The sequence below is a fragment of the Brachionichthys hirsutus genome, chromosome 11 (genome assembly GCF_040956055.1).
Source record: "Brachionichthys hirsutus isolate HB-005 chromosome 11, CSIRO-AGI_Bhir_v1, whole genome shotgun sequence".
NCBI classification, from domain to species: domain Eukaryota; kingdom Metazoa; phylum Chordata; class Actinopteri; order Lophiiformes; family Brachionichthyidae; genus Brachionichthys; species Brachionichthys hirsutus.
The window spans coordinates 13,114,525-13,133,182 of NC_090907.1; the positions used below are offsets into that span (position 1 = coordinate 13,114,525).

Below are 18,658 nucleotides of genomic sequence, written 5' to 3' on the forward strand. Positions count from 1 at the left end.
GGAAATCTGTTTAGCGAGTATTTACAGTAGTGAAAAGAACAGGGCTTAACTATCAATTAAATTAATGGTAACCTTAGTACTTGGTACACATTTAATTGTAGCCCTTAACAGTTTTGGATATGTTTCCAATTCAGAACAGTTTCATACCCGCCTCGTTAATGCTAAATAGTATTGTTGTGAATAACCAAGTCTTTCTGACCACCCACATACAATACTATAATCAGGCCAGAGGACAGTAGCTCCATCCAGAACTCATCAGCCTGGCGCTGGCCCACTAATCAGACAGGCTTTCTCACTGTTCAGCCAGGCATACGTGGAAGGCAATGGAGCAGTCCAAATGGAGTGAGCTAGAGAGCTAGAGAGCCGGGCCTGGAAGTCCTTTGACACCGGACAAGAAACCCACAGACATCTGGGCTTTGTCTTTAGTCGGAACGCGTACGCTCAACATTCATTCCTACCTTACATGATTCTACAGTTGTCATGGTTTCATGTACTTTTATCATATCCACAGGCAGATTCCCGCTCTGCATTTTCACTGTATTTTCCAGTACAAGACCAATCTTGTTATTATTTACTATAAGAAAAAAGGTTTTAGCTCCGTGGTGAGCTCGTGCCTCATCTGGGGTGTACCACACCTCTTGCCTGTAGCAAGCTGGGATAGGCTCCAGCAGGCCCATGACCCGCAAAGCCATTAAGCGACTGTTGAAGAGAATATTGTGATTGGCTCTTCTACAAGAAAATGTTTTATTCCTCTATTAGGGAGGACCACAAGTGTTACAGTATTAAGAATTTAATCGTTTAGAAGCTTACTGTACACTCTAAATTGACCTGATTATTTATTCTATAAATAAATACATTTATACAATAAGGTAACTTGCTATTTTACATTCAATAGAAAATAAAAATAAAAATCTACAATTTTACTAAATCATTATGAATCAAATCAAATCAAAAGGTATTCACTAAATTGAGTAGATTTAGATTTACTTCATTAAACAAAATCACAGAATTTAGAAATCTATTTGAAGATGCTATATAGAAATTTAATTTAACAGCTGAATTCACAAATTGAAATACAGTCTAATCAGACAGTTGGGTTTGTCGGTTAGCTCCTCTTCTTCAGCCCCCCCCATTCTTCCATTTCATGACACTTCTCGGCCAATTGCTAATCAAATGTAACAAATGTGTCAAGCTCTGATTGATAAAGAAGCTACACAATCATAGACCTTATTTTGTCACATAGCTAATTTATGGTGTTTTATCTCATCTTACTAAAATAAAGCCCAAAAAATCTTGTTGCTGTGTGACATTCAGCCAAAAACCCCCAGAAAAAGCAGTCGTCCAATCCAATTTGTCTCCTACAGACATAAAGGGTTAATCAAAATGCAGCAACAAGCTTGGCATCTGAAGAAATCACAATTCCCAGTGACTGACAGCAAGACTTCCTTCACGGAGCGTAAGACATCAGTCATTTGCTGCACCCATATTGTCCGTGTGCTTCCACTAGCATTACAGCCAACCCCTAGCCAAGAGCCCTAATGGTTCCCATCTTGCTAGCAGTAGATTTAGTCATGTGGTTAATGTTATTGTGCCGTGTAGGTGACATGATAATTGCCCCAGCTACCCCCTACTGTGTTCATTAATTTAGTCGTTCCTCAAGGCAGTAGTTACTATCTGTGCTCTTGACTTCTAATGCATCGATCGACTGTATTCAGTGTCTGCTAGCACTAATAGAAGGCTTCTACAGTGATTTATTGGGCCCCTCTTTGTTGTCACTAGACTCATTAGGACTGGAAAGGGGCATTTATCACCACTGTGTCAACCTACTGCTATGAAACAGCTTAGCTGTTGGTTATACAATCCTGAGTTAGAAATGGGTGGAAAGGATGCCTGTTTCTAGTTTTCTTCTCTTTTCAGAGGAGTATTTGTATCTGAACATGTAAATACTTTGGCTTGAGTATATATATATACTTTGAGGATATATGCAATTCATCAGTAGTGAAATATCAAATTTGGTATATTGATCTCTAAATCTTGACACGTAAAAATGGAAATAGCATAGAAAAATATTTTGATGTCTGATTAAAAAAAAAAATTTAAATTGGCTTGAGTGCATAGTGATGTATATTATCTGTTTTGTTGTCATTGGAATATTATGACATTAGGTTTTTGCTAATAATTTTAAACACTTAGCTTAAAAAAATTTGTTGCTTGTATTTTTCGTCTTCATATAAGATATGACTTTTGTAGGGGGTGTGAAAAACTATAAAAAGAATTCTAGGGTTGCGAGGCACAGAAAAGGTTTGGAACCCCGGCCTTAAAATAACATATTTGATGTGGGGGGGTTTTTTTGCCCATGGCTTTAAAATAAAAATGCTGTCTACTGTTTTAGTTCCTGCACTGTCTTGTCTGCATTTGCAAAACTATTCAGCACATCACATATTCTAATTTCTATGGGCTGGTTCTAGAAAAATATTGTTTCTTCTAGAAGCTGGAGCAGCAGAACAGAACTTTAAAACAAGTTCTGTTCTGCTGCTGCGTTATTGGCCCAGAATGAATCTTATTTTAGCATGTTCCTGGGTGTGTCCTGCCAGACCTGTAAAACAGCTTTTGTGAAAGGTTTTATTAATTCTGCAGATTGTGAATTTGGGAGTATGACGCATGCCCTCTGAAGTGTGACGCACTCGGGTCACCCACCCACCGACCACCGCCTGTCCCTTTCTGATTCTCACATGGTTGCATCCTTTTTATTTGCTTTGTTTTTAACTTCCCTTCTTTTTTTCCTGCTACAGTAAATGAAATGGGCAGAGTCAGTTGTATTTTTGTGTAAAAACAAACCCCAGAAGGCTCTTGTAGATTTTAAAAGCCAAATATCCCACTGATCCTGTTCTGGTCAGCTGGCCAGCAGGTCCTGGTTCTGCCTAGTAACACACTGATCGCTTGCAAGCCTCTGTTTGACTAGTAGGAGTGTCTCCTTTGATTCCCACTGACAGGGCAGGAAGGTTCAGAGGGAGAATGTGCAGGCCGAGATCAGGTAGTGGACAGTAATATCAGGATTCAATAACACGTTTCTCCTGTCCAGGCTTTGTTCCTCTCTGCCACAGCAGCAACTTTTTACACGCTCTCGTTCCTGTAATAGACGAAGTTAGAGGCAGTCGAAAACAGCCGCACTTGTTAGTACAATAACACTAATGTTAAATTGAAAACTTGAAGTGAAGTGATCCATGCATTAAAAGTGAAGCGAGCAAATCCATAGAAAGATTAACTTCAGTGAAGGAAATGAATCAATACATTTTTACAACACAGCCTCTTGAAGCAGACTGAAATTGTTAAAGAATGGAAATTCCAGATTTCATTTTAAAACAAACGATGGCTCTGCTCTTTTTAAATGTCCATGTTGCTGCGAAAGTGTAAATGTTTATAGTCTCCGAGAGCTTATCTAGTTCTTACTAATGCTTTCAGTAAAGTACCGGTAGCATGTCAGAGTGTTGCATCTGAAGAAAGCCCGTCAGATCACCGTGGATCTCAGCGCTGCTGCAGGCATTAGATACGGAAGAAGAATGTTACCAAGCTGAAGGTCTGGATACCGGCAAGGGAAGATTATTCTCCCTGTTTCACGCCCTGACTTAAGGGAAAAGTTCATTCCAGATGTATCAAGTTTCACGATGGGTTGTTTTATTCATCAGCAGACTCGATTGGAGTTGGTCTGTTGTGCTCATGGACGGCACGTACTGTACAAGACACGACTGAGCGAGAGCAGAGCTGCAGTGTTGTGTTGTAAAAAACAAATCTTGTGTTCCAGTGCCAGTAACCTTGAACGTTCACCAGCAGAGCAAATACACGACAGACTAATGACGGGCCAACCCCATCAAATGGAAGAATGCAAATTGTAAATGGGTAAAATAAATCAAAAGAGAACTGAAGGGCAACTTTTGTGTGGTGGGAGTGGCTTCAGCACCTTTTGGGGGCTCGGTTATATCAGAGAATGCTGATTCCCAGCGTGGCTAAGACGGAGAGAAAAGCAGGAACTGATGTGGAGGAAATGGGTCCTTCAAGAGGCAGTTCCTCTAGTCTGGACTGTTATTAGGCTTATTAGGAACGTTGTCCTCTCAGTATTAATGTGAGACCAACAGTGAGGTCATTGTTGATCACGCGGATGAGATTCAGCTTGTGGAAGTCTCCAGAATGCAGCTAAAAGCTCAACGGGCCGTTTAAGCAGTTAAATAGTTTTACTCAGTCTTTGTATTTTCTGGGAACTTGTGGCTTTACATTTTGTCCTTTCCCGCTAACCCTCTTCTTTGTTTGCCCCCCCCCCCCCCACAGCTTTGATGCCAGGCTGTAGCTGCATCAGCCGCCATCATGTTCGCCAAGAAAAAGAAGTCTCGTATCCAGATCTCCGCCCCATCGAATTTTGAGCATCGCGTTCATACTGACTTTGATGAGCAGGAGCAGAAATTTGTTGGATTGCCAAGACAATGGCAGTCGCTCATCGAAGACACGGCCAAAAGGCCCAAGCCCTTCATCGATGTGACGGTCATAACTACTGTGGAACCACGCAAGGTGGGGCGAGTGGAAAACAGACGCGTTGTACGCCTCGGAAAATGAGTCATTTTCAAATGTGTGTTTTTCTGTGACCGTCAGGGATGAAGAGGGTTTTTTTGTTTGTTTGCTTAAACCACAGCATGAACACTAAGAAAATCCCTTCAAAAGCCAAATGAAGATGAAACAGACGGCGTTGCCTATAAATGTGGTGGCATTTGGGTGTGTGCTAAATACGTTTAGCACGACGAACAGACGCTTTGATTTATGAAACTGAACCAGTGGCAAACATTTCACAAGCACCTACTGGCACTTAATCTGCTTTCGTTTTGTTTAGCCCAAGTATTGATGACTAATTGAGTTAAGTCCCGTCGTCCCTTGTCCACGGCTTCTCTTCTTTTGAAACCTCCAGACAATTGTCCGTGGCAGCAAGCTTGGGGTGGACGGCTCTCTCACTTGGCTGTTGGATGAATTCGACACCATGTCTGTGACTCGCTCCAACTCCCTGCGACGAGGCAGCCCTCCCGCCCAGCCTCGCAAGGACTCCAGCTCTATGGGAGGAGGGGGGCAGGAGAACGGCGACCCACACCAAAGACACTACTCCCACCTGGACAGAGCAGAGCGGTAAGGAGTCCCACTGCAGCGCCAGCTGGAGTACGGTTCCAACCGTTCGCTCTGACGCTTCGTTCCTCTCAGAGACCGACCCAGACCAGACCACCAGAGTGGAGGTGATGCACGCCAGGGTCAACGTGGAGTTCCTCCTCAGTGGAACGAGGGGGGCCAGGGTCGGCCCCAGCAGCAGCCCCGGGGCCAGGAGCCCAGCAGGGCCCACGGGGACAGGCCAGGTTCTGGCCCTCCTCCCACTCCACACCGAGCACCTCGGGACCGAGTACAGGTAGCGGCGCGGCGGCTGAGCCCTGAGGAAACGGAACAAATAGTGTACAGGATTAGTGCTTCTGCAAAAAAAATCTGCAATAATTACAGATCCATTTCAATACTATTCCAGTTTAATCATCTGTGATAAACTGCAAACATGTATTTGCAAATTAATTCTTCAAATGCAGAATATGTGGAAAAAAATCTATTTCTTTTACACACTAATATCAATTTCAAAGTGTTTCCTCCCTGGGAGTCACAGCCCTCGTTTTCAAGTTTCTGTCACGCATTTTACTGTTAAGACGACACGCATCACTGTACTAAAGAATACAACACATGCAGTATATTTAGTATTTTTTTATCCATCTATAATGTTTATTTTTGATAAATTAATTAGATTTTTCCATCTCTCTCACACAAAACGCTGCTTGCTCCAGGAGCAGCTGGTTCACAGGGACCAACCCACTGACCACAGACCAAAGTCCAGTTACATGACCAGGGAGGGTAGTCCTCAGTCTCCCAGGGACAAGAGACCTCTTTCTGGACCCAACATCCGCACCCCAAACCTGCCAGTAACAGAGGGGGTGATGAAGACGGCCCAGCAGTCCACGCGGCCTTTCAACACCTACCCGAGGACGGACAGCGAGGGCGGACGCAGTCCCACCGGACAGGTAGGGAGGACAGAAGGAAAGACGAGTGTCTCCTGAGAGAAGCTACTGGCTGGCGGATGATGATCCAACTTGTGTTTTGTTCTCTAGGTTTTAGCCAAAAGATCTAAAATGTGGACTCGTCTTTTTATTTTTACAATTTAATATAAAATAAATCAAACAATGTTTAGTATGTCCTTGCCTAAACTTGTGCAACCCAGCGTGCAGCACTTCCTGTCCCCTGTAACTTACACTTCCTGGTCCTCAGGCGGTTGCCGCGGCTCCAACTGTGGGAACACATTTTTAAATCCGTGGCACTTCTTGTTTTTCTGACGACATTCTCCTTTCTGATTCTTGAAGCCGAGTCATCACCACGAATCCCCCCCCCAGAATGGCCCCTCAAGTGGCTCCCCCAGCTCCAACCCCCCCGTAAGCCATCACAATTCCCACCCAAGCCTAACACCTGAGGCCACCCAGCACCCGCACACGCCCCACCCCAACGCTCCTGCCCCGCGGCCCCCTGTTCCGCCTGGGCCCCCGACATCAGGCGCTCCGTCCCAGGGCCGTTCACCACAGAGGGAGCCCCAGAGGGTTTCCCATGAGCAGTTCAGGGCAGCGCTGCAGATGGTAGTGGACCCCGGGGATCCGCGGACCTACCTGGACCACTACATCAAGATAGGGGAGGGGTCCACGGGGATTGTGTGCATTGCCACAGTGAAGACTACAGGGAAACTGGTAGCAGTGAAGAAGATGGACCTGAGGAAGCAACAGCGGAGAGAACTCCTCTTCAATGAGGCAAGAGACCCTGAATGGAAAGGCTGTTTGGTTGATGCCGTTGTTCTGTTTCATTTGAGTATTGCCTTATTCTCCAGTCACGCATGTGACTTGTGTGACGTGTTTGTATGTCATGACGTTCATTTCCTGGCTTGATGTTTCCAGATCCTGATGTTCTGTCTCTCTGTGAAGATGCAACATTTTCTCTCTCTAATATTCTATTATACAAAAAAAATATACTTAATAAATAACCCCAGCAACTCCACCTGTATATGAATCTGTCTCTGTTGTTTTGAAGGTGGTCATCATGCGGGACTATCACCACGAGAATGTGGTGGAGATGTACAACAGCTACCTGGTAGGAGACGAACTCTGGGTTGTCATGGAGTTCCTAGAGGGAGGAGCTCTGACTGACATCGTGACCCACACCAGGTAAGAGAGACGATTGTTTTCGACCGTTTGTGTCACTCCTGACAACTTGTTGGTGAGTATGTGATCTTTTGATCTATGCAAATTATGAATTTAACGTAACGTTACCTTTTTAATTACACATTTTGCTATTAATGCTTTTCAATGTTTGTCGGTAATCAACATCCTGCCCAAACTCCTTTCGTCCACGAGGGGGCAGTGTTTCACACACCTACCGCACAGAGATGTGTTATATTCCAGTTACAGTGAACCTCTTCATCAGCTGCGATTCTCAGTCTTTTGTTGCCCCATCACAATTTTTTCTGATGTGCTGCCGGTCTTAAAATTCAAATCAAGATACTTTGAAATGAAGAAAGTTCAAGTTGATGAGGGACATTTTAATCGAATGTTAGAAAAGGATTATGAATTTTCACTTCTGTTTTATTATGTTTTACAGAACGTCCAACCTTTTTCAATAAATAGGGTTGTCTAAATGCAAGATGCTGAAAAACCTTTATTGATATCGCTCTGTCTCCTTCCCCTCCCAGGATGAACGAAGAGCAGATCGCCACGGTGTGTCTGTCTGTCCTGAAGGCGTTGTCTGTCCTCCACACTCAGGGGGTGATACACAGAGACATCAAGAGTGATTCCATCCTCCTCACCCATGATGGCCGGGTTTGTAACACTTATTCACTCTGCCTTCAGCATCGTCACCTCAAACGGTCTTTGTTTGTTGTAAGCAGGGAGGGTGTTTCATAAAGGACGAGGCAGGATGAGTGTGATGTTGAACATCTTATTTGGTGTTTCTTAATGCACCCTTTTAAAGTGCCATGTGTTGAGATCAGTGTTTGGCTTCACCAAAACAAAATGATTCATCTTATTCACTCTTCAAATCAGCCGTAGCAGATATCGGCGTTATTATATTTCATATTTTGTTTTCAGACATTGTAATTAATACAAACCTCAACGTAAAAAAATAAATGCAAAGTGAAGTGCCAGACTGGTTACTACAGGCAAACTGAAACGTCTTTAGAGTGAGAACTAAATAACAAACCACCTTTTACAGTGTAATTATTTTAAATGCAACTGTTTTCAAGCACCTTAACCGTGCAGTGATGCCCTTTGTAACAGGTTTATTTTCTTAATATTCAACATTGCTTTCCAAGCATCAATCCTCTGCAAAAATGGGTTATAAAACGACAAACTGGTGTGGGCCTGCTGCACGCTGCAGATCTTCTCAAATCTGGGTTGAAGCTTTGAGATTGCCATTCTGAGTTCATTTTCATTGTCCAGCTTTGATCTGTATTTAGTTGTGATCGAGGCCACAGCAGAAAAGCCAATCTCCCCATCTCTGGCCGGGGCTCTCGGACCTCGCGATGGGAAATCTTCCTCCACTCCAATCCAAAACGCAGCCAGTGTCTTCAGAGGGGACATCAATGAGCTGTTCCTCCTCTGATGTGCCGAGGTCAGCAGGTCCCGGATCCAGTCGTATTCTTTGGGATCCTGAATCAGGAAGTGTTTCTGCAGGGCAGAGATGTCGCGCTTCCATACACGGGATCGTTGTTCTGCAGCTTGTTGCCTTCAATGAAGGATTTCAGCTTCTCAAACTCGCTGAAGCCACAGCTCAGGTTTTCTGATGAATGACTAGGTTGTATCTGCCAGATGTGGGCGGCGTGTATTTGTATCCTGCAACTGTAAATGAACTACGTTGAGTTTCAGAAACAGCCACTGAGGCAAGAACGTTTCAAGTTGAACTTGTTACAGTAAAAATTGTGGGCAAGATCACGACCCTCGTCCTGCAAAAATATGCTAATTTCATCCGGAGCTCAAAGACCCTGGATGGCTCCTCCCCCCCATGAAAGCCATCGGGACTCGCTGTGAAACAGAACCGCTGTGTGGGCGGAGCCCGTTTCCTCGCACAGTGCCGAAGCAATCCGGGCTTTGACAGGTCGTGTTTTTATGCAGCTGACTGGCGATGACATGTGCAGATCCCCCCCCCCCCCCCCCCCCACACACACACACAGTGCTCCCATCTCAGATCGGCCTCTCTTAAGTAAGAGTCAATGATCCTGCTGTGGCTCTGCCAGGATCTTGTTAGCAGAGAAGTGATTCCTCCCTCATGTCTCCATCTATGACTCTTACATAGCTTATCAATAACAGTCTTTGTTACTCTGTGGACTGCAATGTGAGCTAAAGTATTGTGTGTGTGCTTCTCTGTGTGTAAAGCCCGCTCTTTCTGCTCTTTTGCGTTGCTATATTTGTGAAACACCGAAAGGCGAGCGTTTGAATTTGAGGTGTAAATATTTAAATATTCTCTAATAACGTTCAAATAGAAATCCTCTCGTCGACTGCTGCCGTGTTTTTGATGTTTGGTTGGGTTTGAGGTTTGTTTGCGATTCAGCCTGACAGGGGAAGTACATTTAATGAAGCCTGAAGAGTTTCCCGTCGGCAGGGTGTGTGTACTTGATATCTGGCTGATGTACTGCATACATGTACTTCAGTCCTTGTTAATTCTCCTTTTAATATCAGAGTCTGATTCATGTTTTGTTTTTATTTTCGGTGCTGCAGGAGTTTAATAGCAGCCGGGTTTCAATCTGTACGCTAAGCCGGGCTGAACCATTCTCATAAGGAGGGGTAGACGGTAGCAGGATGGTGGGGGGGGGGGGATCTCAATGACTGTTCTTAATAATAATTCATCATCAGCATCGCCTATAAATATTTACATTGATATTCCATGCAGCTTAAACACGTCTTCAATTTCTGAACATTTGTTTTCTTTTAAACATTACTAATACTAACTACGTTAAATATCCCTCTTAAGCCTCGTAAGAGCATCAGGGACCCTTTGTGACTATGTCCCCCCCCCTGTCTGTCCAGGTGAAGCTGTCGGACTTCGGTTTCTGTGCCCAGGTGTCTAAAGAAGTGCAAAGAAGGAAGTCTCTGGTGGGGACGCCGTACTGGATGGCGCCGGAGCTCATATCCCGACTGCCTTACGGACCAGAGGTGACGTTTAGCGGAGTCTCGAGCTTCTGCTGCTCTCCTCATTTGAACGTCGAAATAATCTCTTCTGCTTTTGTCTCTTTTTGCTGCGTCCAGGTGGATATCTGGTCTCTCGGCATCATGGTCATAGAGATGGTGGATGGGGAGCCGCCATACTTCAATGAGCCCCCCCTCAAAGCCATGAAAATGATTCGAGACAACCTGCCTCCCAAGTTGAAGAATCTGCACAAGGTACTAATTTGATACGAAAAAGGCTCAGCGGTCTTGGTAACCACAAAAGCCGTGACCTTTTATGGACTTCCTCTGTAGAGACATGTCCTGTGTTCTCAGTCGTCCAGGTTGAGGTAAGTCAGGAAGATTTACCTCTGTAGAGGGGTAGTGATGGAAGACACCGTGTCCCTGCTAACACATTAGCGACAGTAAGAGGTGTTACTGCGCTGACAGGAGTAAAAACCGTTTCCATAGTTACTTGGGTCAGGTCACTGTTCAGCTGGTAAAAAGGTAGAGGTTACTAAACCACTGCTTTCATGAATAAGAGTCACATTTCATTTTTCATTTCATTTCATTGTATTCATATGCACAATAATAAACATAAACAAAACATTACAAAGGCAAATAATAGTGCAGGAGAGGAAAAGAAGCCGAAAGGGCTTATATAAAAATCCTCCCCTCAAGTTCAGATTAACTAAAAAAATCAATCAATATATATATGAAACAAAAAAAAAGGAAGTTAAATAAAAGCTAAAAAGGAAAAGATACACGGAAAAAACCCAGCAAACAAACTGAGCAAAAGAAAGAAAGAAAATATAGAAAATAAAATAAAATAAAAACAATTTTAAAAATAAAACCCAAAATCAAAAAAAAAAGATCATACAAACTACAAATTAATTTCAAAATACTATACATGCCTGGGCAGAATATAGTTTACCAAATTAGACTTAAACATTGTGTACGTAGATAATAGTTTTAACGACTTGTCTAAAGAGTTCCAAAGTTGGGGACCACGGAATTTGATAAAGAATTTATGACTCGATGTACGACAAAGCGGTAAATGAAAATGTTTCTGACCTCTTACTGAATATGAGTGGATATCAGATAATAACAGAAAGAATTTATGAAAAGTGCCTGGAATATCTTGTTTTTAGTGAATAAATTTAAACAGAAACAGATTAATAGAAAAAATAGACAAAAGTAAAAAATTTTTTAAATAGAACTGATATTAAAGTACTTATTGTATCGAACTGGTCTCCGTAGCGATGGGAACTGAAATGTGTTGCTGTGTCTCCCGTTCGCCCCTCTGATCAGAGAACGCCCCCCCCCCCCCATCTAGAGACTTGTTTACTGTTTACTCATGAATCTGTCAACTCGTCTACGCCCACCCGTGTGGTTACAAACCAACCGCACGAATCTCTGTCTCTCGCAGGTCTCCCCTCTGCTGAAGGGCTTCCTGGACAGGATGTTGGTGCGCGACCCGGCTCAAAGGGCCGCGGCCGGCGAGATCCTCAAACACCCCTTCTTGACAAAGGCTGGCCCACCGTCCTGCATCGTTCCGCTGATGAGACAGAACAGGATGAGATGAGACTTGTAACGCTAAGACCTCGAGAAGCACTGGGGAGGTTCAGATGGAACGGAATACTCCTGCACACGAAGGTCGGAGGTCGCGGACGGGAGGCCAAAGCACAGAGACGAGGTGTAAACGGGGTGTGCAGGAGTATTCTACTGGTTTGATGTGAATCACTGAACTGCAGGGAAGGTATTCCCTTAAGAGGCAATAAGGCGTGTGTGCGTGCGCGTGTGTGTGTGTGTGCGTGTGTGCGTGTGTGTGCATGTGTGTGTAGCACTGTTAATGACAGCGCTTCATGGCTCTCTTGGAGAGAGAAGAGCAGAGCAGCCACGTCTCGCTTGAGTGATTTCAGCCCCTTTCATCCTTTCATCTTGTATTTTTTCGAATGAAAGGCCTGACCTGGAACGCTTACGCTTACGGACTGTGCCTGTTTTTATTTCCTCTGTGGACCGTACCTGGATTTAAGCGTGGGGTCAGATGCTTTGAAGGAGCCCATCGGCTGATTTTAGAGACGGCGACGTTTGTCTCTCACTATTAAACAGTCTGGAAGCCAAAATGTTTTCACTACAAAGACTTTAGTCCCAGACCGGGACGCTGGCTCGCCGCTCCCCAAACTTACTACTGAGGCAGAAATCTTTTGACTCAGAAATGAGCCAGTTGGACTTTATTTTGTAGCCATATAAATACTAGATTCCTGTTGGGAACACACACTAAGTCAAAAGGTAAACACTGGAATTGTTTTCTTTAACAGATTAATCTTTCTGTGCGAGTACAATGATCGTAGAGAGATCTATCCGTTTTGATGCTCTACTATCTGTATTTTGTGATTGTGTTATTAATATTATGATTTGTCTCCTGGTTTAGTTCAGATAAAGATGTGATGTTTTGATGCACTGTCCACGTAGAGGTAGACGCTGCACTCCCGGTTTATTCCAGCAGACAGAGAAAAGACGGCAGAAGAAAGTTGCTACCAGAAAAGACTCGGTGGTCTAAAGATGTCAGAAAAACGGGAAACACGGAAAAAAGAGGACAAGAAGGAATCCCTTGGGTATAAAATACTGACAAAATGGCTAACGATTTTACATTTAGCTGTTTGTTTTTAGCAGTGTTGGCTTTTACACACCGTCTTATTTTATTTTGTTACGTTACTGTTTTAACACTTCACAAACTAATGGTTCTTCTGTGGTACAGAAGGATGATGAGCTGACTCTTAGATTATGTGTGGTTGGATTTTACTCTAGAGGTGATCTTTTAGAGATTTAATAGACTGCAGTCTGTAGTTTATGAATCATTGGTGGCTCTATCTGACATTTTGTGCGAGCTATAGGGCTTTTCTCTCCAGCCCACTTCTGGCCTTATTCGAGCACACTGCGCTCCGGAGTTCCTCTGCTCTGTGGTGCAGATGATCGGAGAATGCAAGGAGCTCTGAAAATGATCTATGCTTGTATTCCATCTTGCAGAATGAGTCTTTAAACCGGGAGTCTTTAATGTGAATCCGAAGTGGACAGATCTCGAGTAGAAACCCCCCCCCCGTGAAAAGGACTCGACCTTTGAGGGCAGACGGAAAACATTTCATTTCCTGATGTGTATCCCGCCGCGCCGCAGTGAAACACAAGTTTTATGGAAATCTGTGACAAAGGTTTGTGTAATCCTGATGATGAAAAGTATAGAAGTAAAATGAAACAAATCAGGGACCGAGACCTTTCGCTGTTCTGAAATTAAATGATCCTCACAGTGTAGAATCCTTTTTTTTCTCACCTTCCTGGTGGAGGTGAGAAAAAGGATGCTGTTTGACCATTGGCAGGATTACACAAGAACGGTGTTGGATTTTCATGAAGCGTTGCTGGAGGGTTTGTTGGTAGCATCACGACCAAAGGTTTTAGCGTTTTGAGATGGTCTTAGGCTTTTATTTCCGTTCACACACAACTGCGTGTCTGAGGCTCCAGCGACGATGCCGGAGGACGTCTGGATAAAGGTTCCTTAAATTCAGGACGTTGTTCTCTCGACTGCTGGGCTTTGATGGATGTATGCACTCGCCTTTTTTTAATGAACTTTATTAAATGCCGGTCACAGATGGAACGTGCAAACGGAAGTGCAGTTTGTTTGTTTTTGAAAACATATTTAACTTAAATGATCCCCTAACACCCAAGCTCATCAGCAAACTAAGCTAGAAATAACAGATAAATATAAACACCACCCGTACCCACACATGCCTACACAGTAGTAGCTTAAATATATATATATATAGCGCCGATTGTAGTATGAACATCAAAGTGAATTTGTTGTGCTGCCGTGTCTTAGGCTGAAATCTAGGAGGAGGGGCAGTTATCTGCTATATCTGTTATCTCCAGACCGTCCTGGGGAGCGCCTCGTCTCCCTGGCAGCTCTCCGGACCTTAAATGTTCGGCTGCGTTCGGTTCTGGATTTGTTCCGTGGTCTGAAGTGAGACGAGGCAGAATCGACTCGTAAGTTATGAAACCTGGGACGTTTCCTGCTTGTGGCGGAGTGAAGGGACGGTCGGCATAACTAAAGACAATTATTGCAACTAGTTTCAATATTAATCCCACTAGAACCTTAAATTCATATTGATTAACCACTTACTGTGGTAATAATTCTCCTTCAGGGACTGACAACAAATACTCTTACCGGTAAATTTAATCTGGTGTGTTTGTTAAGGTTCTTTTTTTTAGACGCGCTTTGGTCTGGTGAGAAGAATTCCAGTTGTTTTTGTCATTTTCCTGTATTGGGTCCACTGCAAGGAAGAAAATATTCATGAATTATTTGGTCATATCGGAAGCAAAAAGTTATTTTCTGCCAATAAATAATAGAAAATCTAACTAAAAAGAGAGAAAGTGCCTTCCTTATGATCCGGATTGAGTTAATTGGATTAATTATGAGTTCAGTATTTCCTGAAAGCCTGTTCTGGCCTGGTTTTATTTTTTTTTTACATTTTAATATTCCGAAATCTGTGAACTCGAGACGTTTATTGCCGATAAAGACACTTCCATCTTAAGTGTCTTTCTAAAGACTTGCTGTTGCCGAGCTGTAAATGTGTGTTGGTTTCTTCGTGTCTCTTGCCCAGTGGAAACGAACACTACGGCACTACGGACTGTCCCTTTAATGCTTCATTCCACATCTGAACCGTTCTTAAACCTTAGATCCGCTGCGTTCTTCAGCTGATGCTCGACTAGCGATTCTGTTCTCTGCGTGTCAGAGTAACACGCTGACCTGACGCTCCTCCTCCTGGAGAAGGTGACAGGTAATGTCACCTCACAAATCTGAAAGGCTTCAAACGGTCAGCTTTGGGAGGTATTTGATGCAGAAGGCCGTCGTCGCGTAGCAAAGGGGTTTTGGTGGGGGATGGGAGGAAGGTGAAAGCGACGGCTGTCGTGGTGGCTCTTATTCTCTTAAGGGGGTTCTCTTGTTCTTTATTTGGACACCACAAAATCAGCGCTTGTCCTTCCAGCTCGGTGTTCTGAAGGAGGTCCAGCCCGGCTGGGGTCCATTGTTCCCCGCTTCACGCCACAGCCTGTTCTGATCGATGGAGCTGATGGGACTAATCCTAATCATTATTTTGTCAAACATCAGATTCCAGCTGTTCCTGCGTCGTCCTCCTTTTGTTAACTTCACTCGTATTGTAAAACAGATTTCACTTTGCAAATGTTACGTTTTCTTCTTTCTTTAAATACAGATTTCTGTGTTTTTTAAGCGTGACCTCTGGTGTCTGTTTTCTCTTTTCTTGTATGTTTGAAATGTTTCCCACTGAGAGAACCGTGTAAATCTAGTGTTCATTCACACACATCCTGGTGTCTGATCAAACGGATCAGTCTGAACATCTCTCAAAATGCAGAAACAGATGTGTGTGCGTGTTCAGTTTATTTACATGCACACATTTACTATTCGAGATCGGGCATTCTAATGGTTACCGTTAGCTTGTAGCACACATCAGCGAGGGCAATGTCAATACATTTTTATTTCAGTTTTCTGATTGAAAATAATTATTTTATTAGCCCAGACTTCTGCCACAAATTCAAAGTGATTATTTTAACTAGCAGAGAAAGTGAAGTATTTCTGGTACTTCAACCTTTGAAGTACTTTTAGAGGAGGCTCCGCGGCGCGTTTCTTTTGATAGAAGTTTCCAGGAATGAGGATTTACATGTGATGTTGTTATACAGTATGACGTCACAGGCCAGGAGCCTTTTCCCTTGTGGTGCTTCCAGAGAGTTACGGAACCACGCCGGTGGGCGGTGCTTGGCAAGCAAGCTGCAGCCAATAGGATTCCTCGGTCAAACAGCTGGTCGGTGAGTCGGAGAGAGATCCGGCCGAGCAGGAGCCGCCGTCACGTGACCGCGTCCAGGCTGCCGGTGAGTAAAACGAGCCTCCTCCCGCTGCTGCTGCTTCTCCGGCTCAGGTGACGAAGCTCTATCTGAGTCGCCATTTAAACGCGCTGCACCTGAAGGAGGCGGGGCTAAAGTACCTGCGGGAGGAGCAGCGCGAAGCTGAAGCTGAGATTCAGGTAAACAAAGCACCGAGAGAGGGAGGAGCTGCTCCGGTTCTCCCGTTCTCCCGTTCTAGAGGGAGGAGCTACGTGCCACGGGGCCACGGGGCCATCCAAGCAGCCATGTGTTCAGATTGAAATGGTCAGAATGAGGCGAGGCGTGATGGGAGGAGTCAGCGGCAGCAGGACGAGCAGCTATAACGACTTTAACTTAAATTAGCTTTAAGCTAACTCTGGTACAAATGGAGACATTTATGTTTTTTATTGAACATAAATAAACCAGAGCTTCCTTTAGTGAGTACGACGTTTACTTCCTGTTCTGAGATACAGACGAGAAGGAACCAATGAAAGTATTTCAGTTCATTGTTCAATGAAAAAGGACCATCAGACAAAGGCTGTTTGACATTGATGACCCAAAGGGGGGGGGGGGGGGGGGGGAGCAAAGGCTTATTTAAAGGCTACACCTTTTCTTAAAGACATCAGGAAACTTTGTTTTTGTCAGCAGATGGTCACTTTTCTTTTTTACAATTCCAATCTTGAGTAAATTGTGTTTTATTTTGTCTCCTAGCAACTCATCTCTATTGGTTAAAGGACGTCTGGCTTGATGTCTGGCTCGGTTCCGTGTCCATGGCCGTGTGGACGCGTCCGTCTGGTCTGTGGCCTCCTCGCCGCTCCTCACAGCAGGTACCACCCCTGTGGGTTCTGTCGTCCATCTTTATTTATCTGAACAATCGACCTTCACAGAATTCAGGTTGAAACTAAGAAGTCGTGTAAACGATGAGACTGGAACGCCGCGAGGGATCAGCGAGGACGATCCGGATGGATCAGCAGCGGTTTAGAGTTGATCACACCTTCATCATCACTGAATGTGGAACTCCAAACTTCTGGAGACTGATGAAGAGGAGGCTGACACGCGCCACGCCTTAAAGCTGCTGCGTTTGTCCCCAGACTGCTCGCACCCCCTGCTGGCGGAACACGGAGGCTTCCGCTGCGACCCCTCCCCGTGTCGAGGATTCCCCCAGAGGAGCGCCGTTTGGTTCTTCTGCGAGCCCGGATACCGCATCAGCAACAAGGTCCGTGTCTCCAGGTGTCGCCACGGGAGGCGGCGGCCCCCGGCCCCCGGCCCCCGCCTGCATCCCTGTCAAAGGTACGCGGAGCGGACGTCTTATTAGCAGCTATTAACCTGCATGTAAGTAATGAATGGGGGGGGGGTGAACTGTGTTTCATCTCATAGCTGGTACCCATGGTAACCAATCAGTGCTGTTCATTTCAGTTCAAAGCGTCCCGGTAGGAGCTCAGACGTGCTGAGACGAGAAACTTTACTTTCCACAGACTACTTTCGTCTTCTTGCGTCGCCATTCACTTAAAAACTCTGCGACAGGAAGTAGGCGGAGCCATAACAATGATGAAATATGCGTTTGTGGTTGACGCCATTCTAACCTCATGAGAAACCGCTTTTGGCATCGTCATGGTAACATGGTGAGATAAAAGCATCCCCTCCTGTTTCAGACTTTCTCCTCTTCTAACCGTTGTTTGTTTTATTTACCTTTTCGTAGTTTCACTTCTTGCTTCTGTAAACGTGGATGGAGACCTTCATCACGAGGCTGGACTCTCTCTCCTCTTCAGAGGGCCCAAACGTAAACTCTGAGGACGGAGCGAGGGACTCGATGACCAGCGTGGCGACCACGGCGGTGGGCGTGTCCATCTTCCTGCCGACGACCACGGCTTGCCTGGTAGTCAAGTCCCGCCTCTACCCCTGTCAATCACACAGGTAGGAAGACTACGTCTGCAGTGGTGCTCCCGCCCACGGGGGGGGCTGTAAACGATGGGATTATTACGGCTGTCTAACAGTAAAAACCTTTATTTATTTGTGTCTAATAATCAATTCGACTGAATTGGATCTGACGGCTAGAATCAATAAAGCGGCACGACGATCAATTCAATGGAGGAACTCGATGTGATGATTCTCTCTCCGTCGCTGCAGCCGCCGCTCCTCCGACCAGCTGGACCTGAGGGTGGACGGACTTCCTGTCTGTCTCCCGTCCTATGAGGAGGCCGGGGCCAGCGGCTCCCCACCTGCCCCGCACCTGCCCCGCACCTGGACCCACCCAGCTGCTATTGGCCCAGGAGGCTCCCAGCTGCCACCAATCGTCTCAGTCCAGCCCTGGCAGCCCCGCCGCCGCCTTACGAGGAGCTTCAGACGTCCCGCTCCGGAGCCGGGCGGAGACACGGGGACCTCTCAGATGACAAGGACGCCCGATGAACGGGCGTGCGGCGAGCTCCCGTTCAGCAATGACCCGCAGACTGACCGCAGACCCCCGAGCTGCGTCGGGACGTCCCGTCCCATCGCTC

At 45.2% G+C, this 18,658-nt stretch overlaps 2 protein-coding genes across 2 annotated transcripts; both read left to right on the forward strand.

The window, feature by feature from the left end:
- Nucleotides 1-4,359: 4,359 nt before the first annotated feature.
- On the forward strand, nucleotides 4,360-11,823 carry pak4 (p21 protein (Cdc42/Rac)-activated kinase 4). The gene is made up of 10 exons (XM_068745398.1): nucleotides 4,360-4,560; nucleotides 4,952-5,163; nucleotides 5,236-5,434; nucleotides 5,853-6,086; nucleotides 6,423-6,857; nucleotides 7,135-7,268; nucleotides 7,793-7,919; nucleotides 10,122-10,247; nucleotides 10,341-10,475; nucleotides 11,668-11,823. The coding sequence occupies exons 1-10, from the start codon at nucleotides 4,360-4,362 to the stop codon at nucleotides 11,821-11,823; spliced, it is 1,959 nt and encodes a 652-aa protein (XP_068601499.1).
- Nucleotides 11,824-16,910: 5,087 nt separating this feature from the next.
- zgc:152863 (uncharacterized protein LOC562658 homolog) lies at nucleotides 16,911-18,553 on the forward strand. The gene is given in 6 exon segments (XM_068745834.1): nucleotides 16,911-16,986; nucleotides 17,207-17,412; nucleotides 17,414-17,453; nucleotides 17,933-18,077; nucleotides 18,291-18,362; nucleotides 18,364-18,553. Coding segments are annotated over 6 exon segments (729 nt in total).
- Nucleotides 18,554-18,658: the final 105 nt, after the last annotated feature.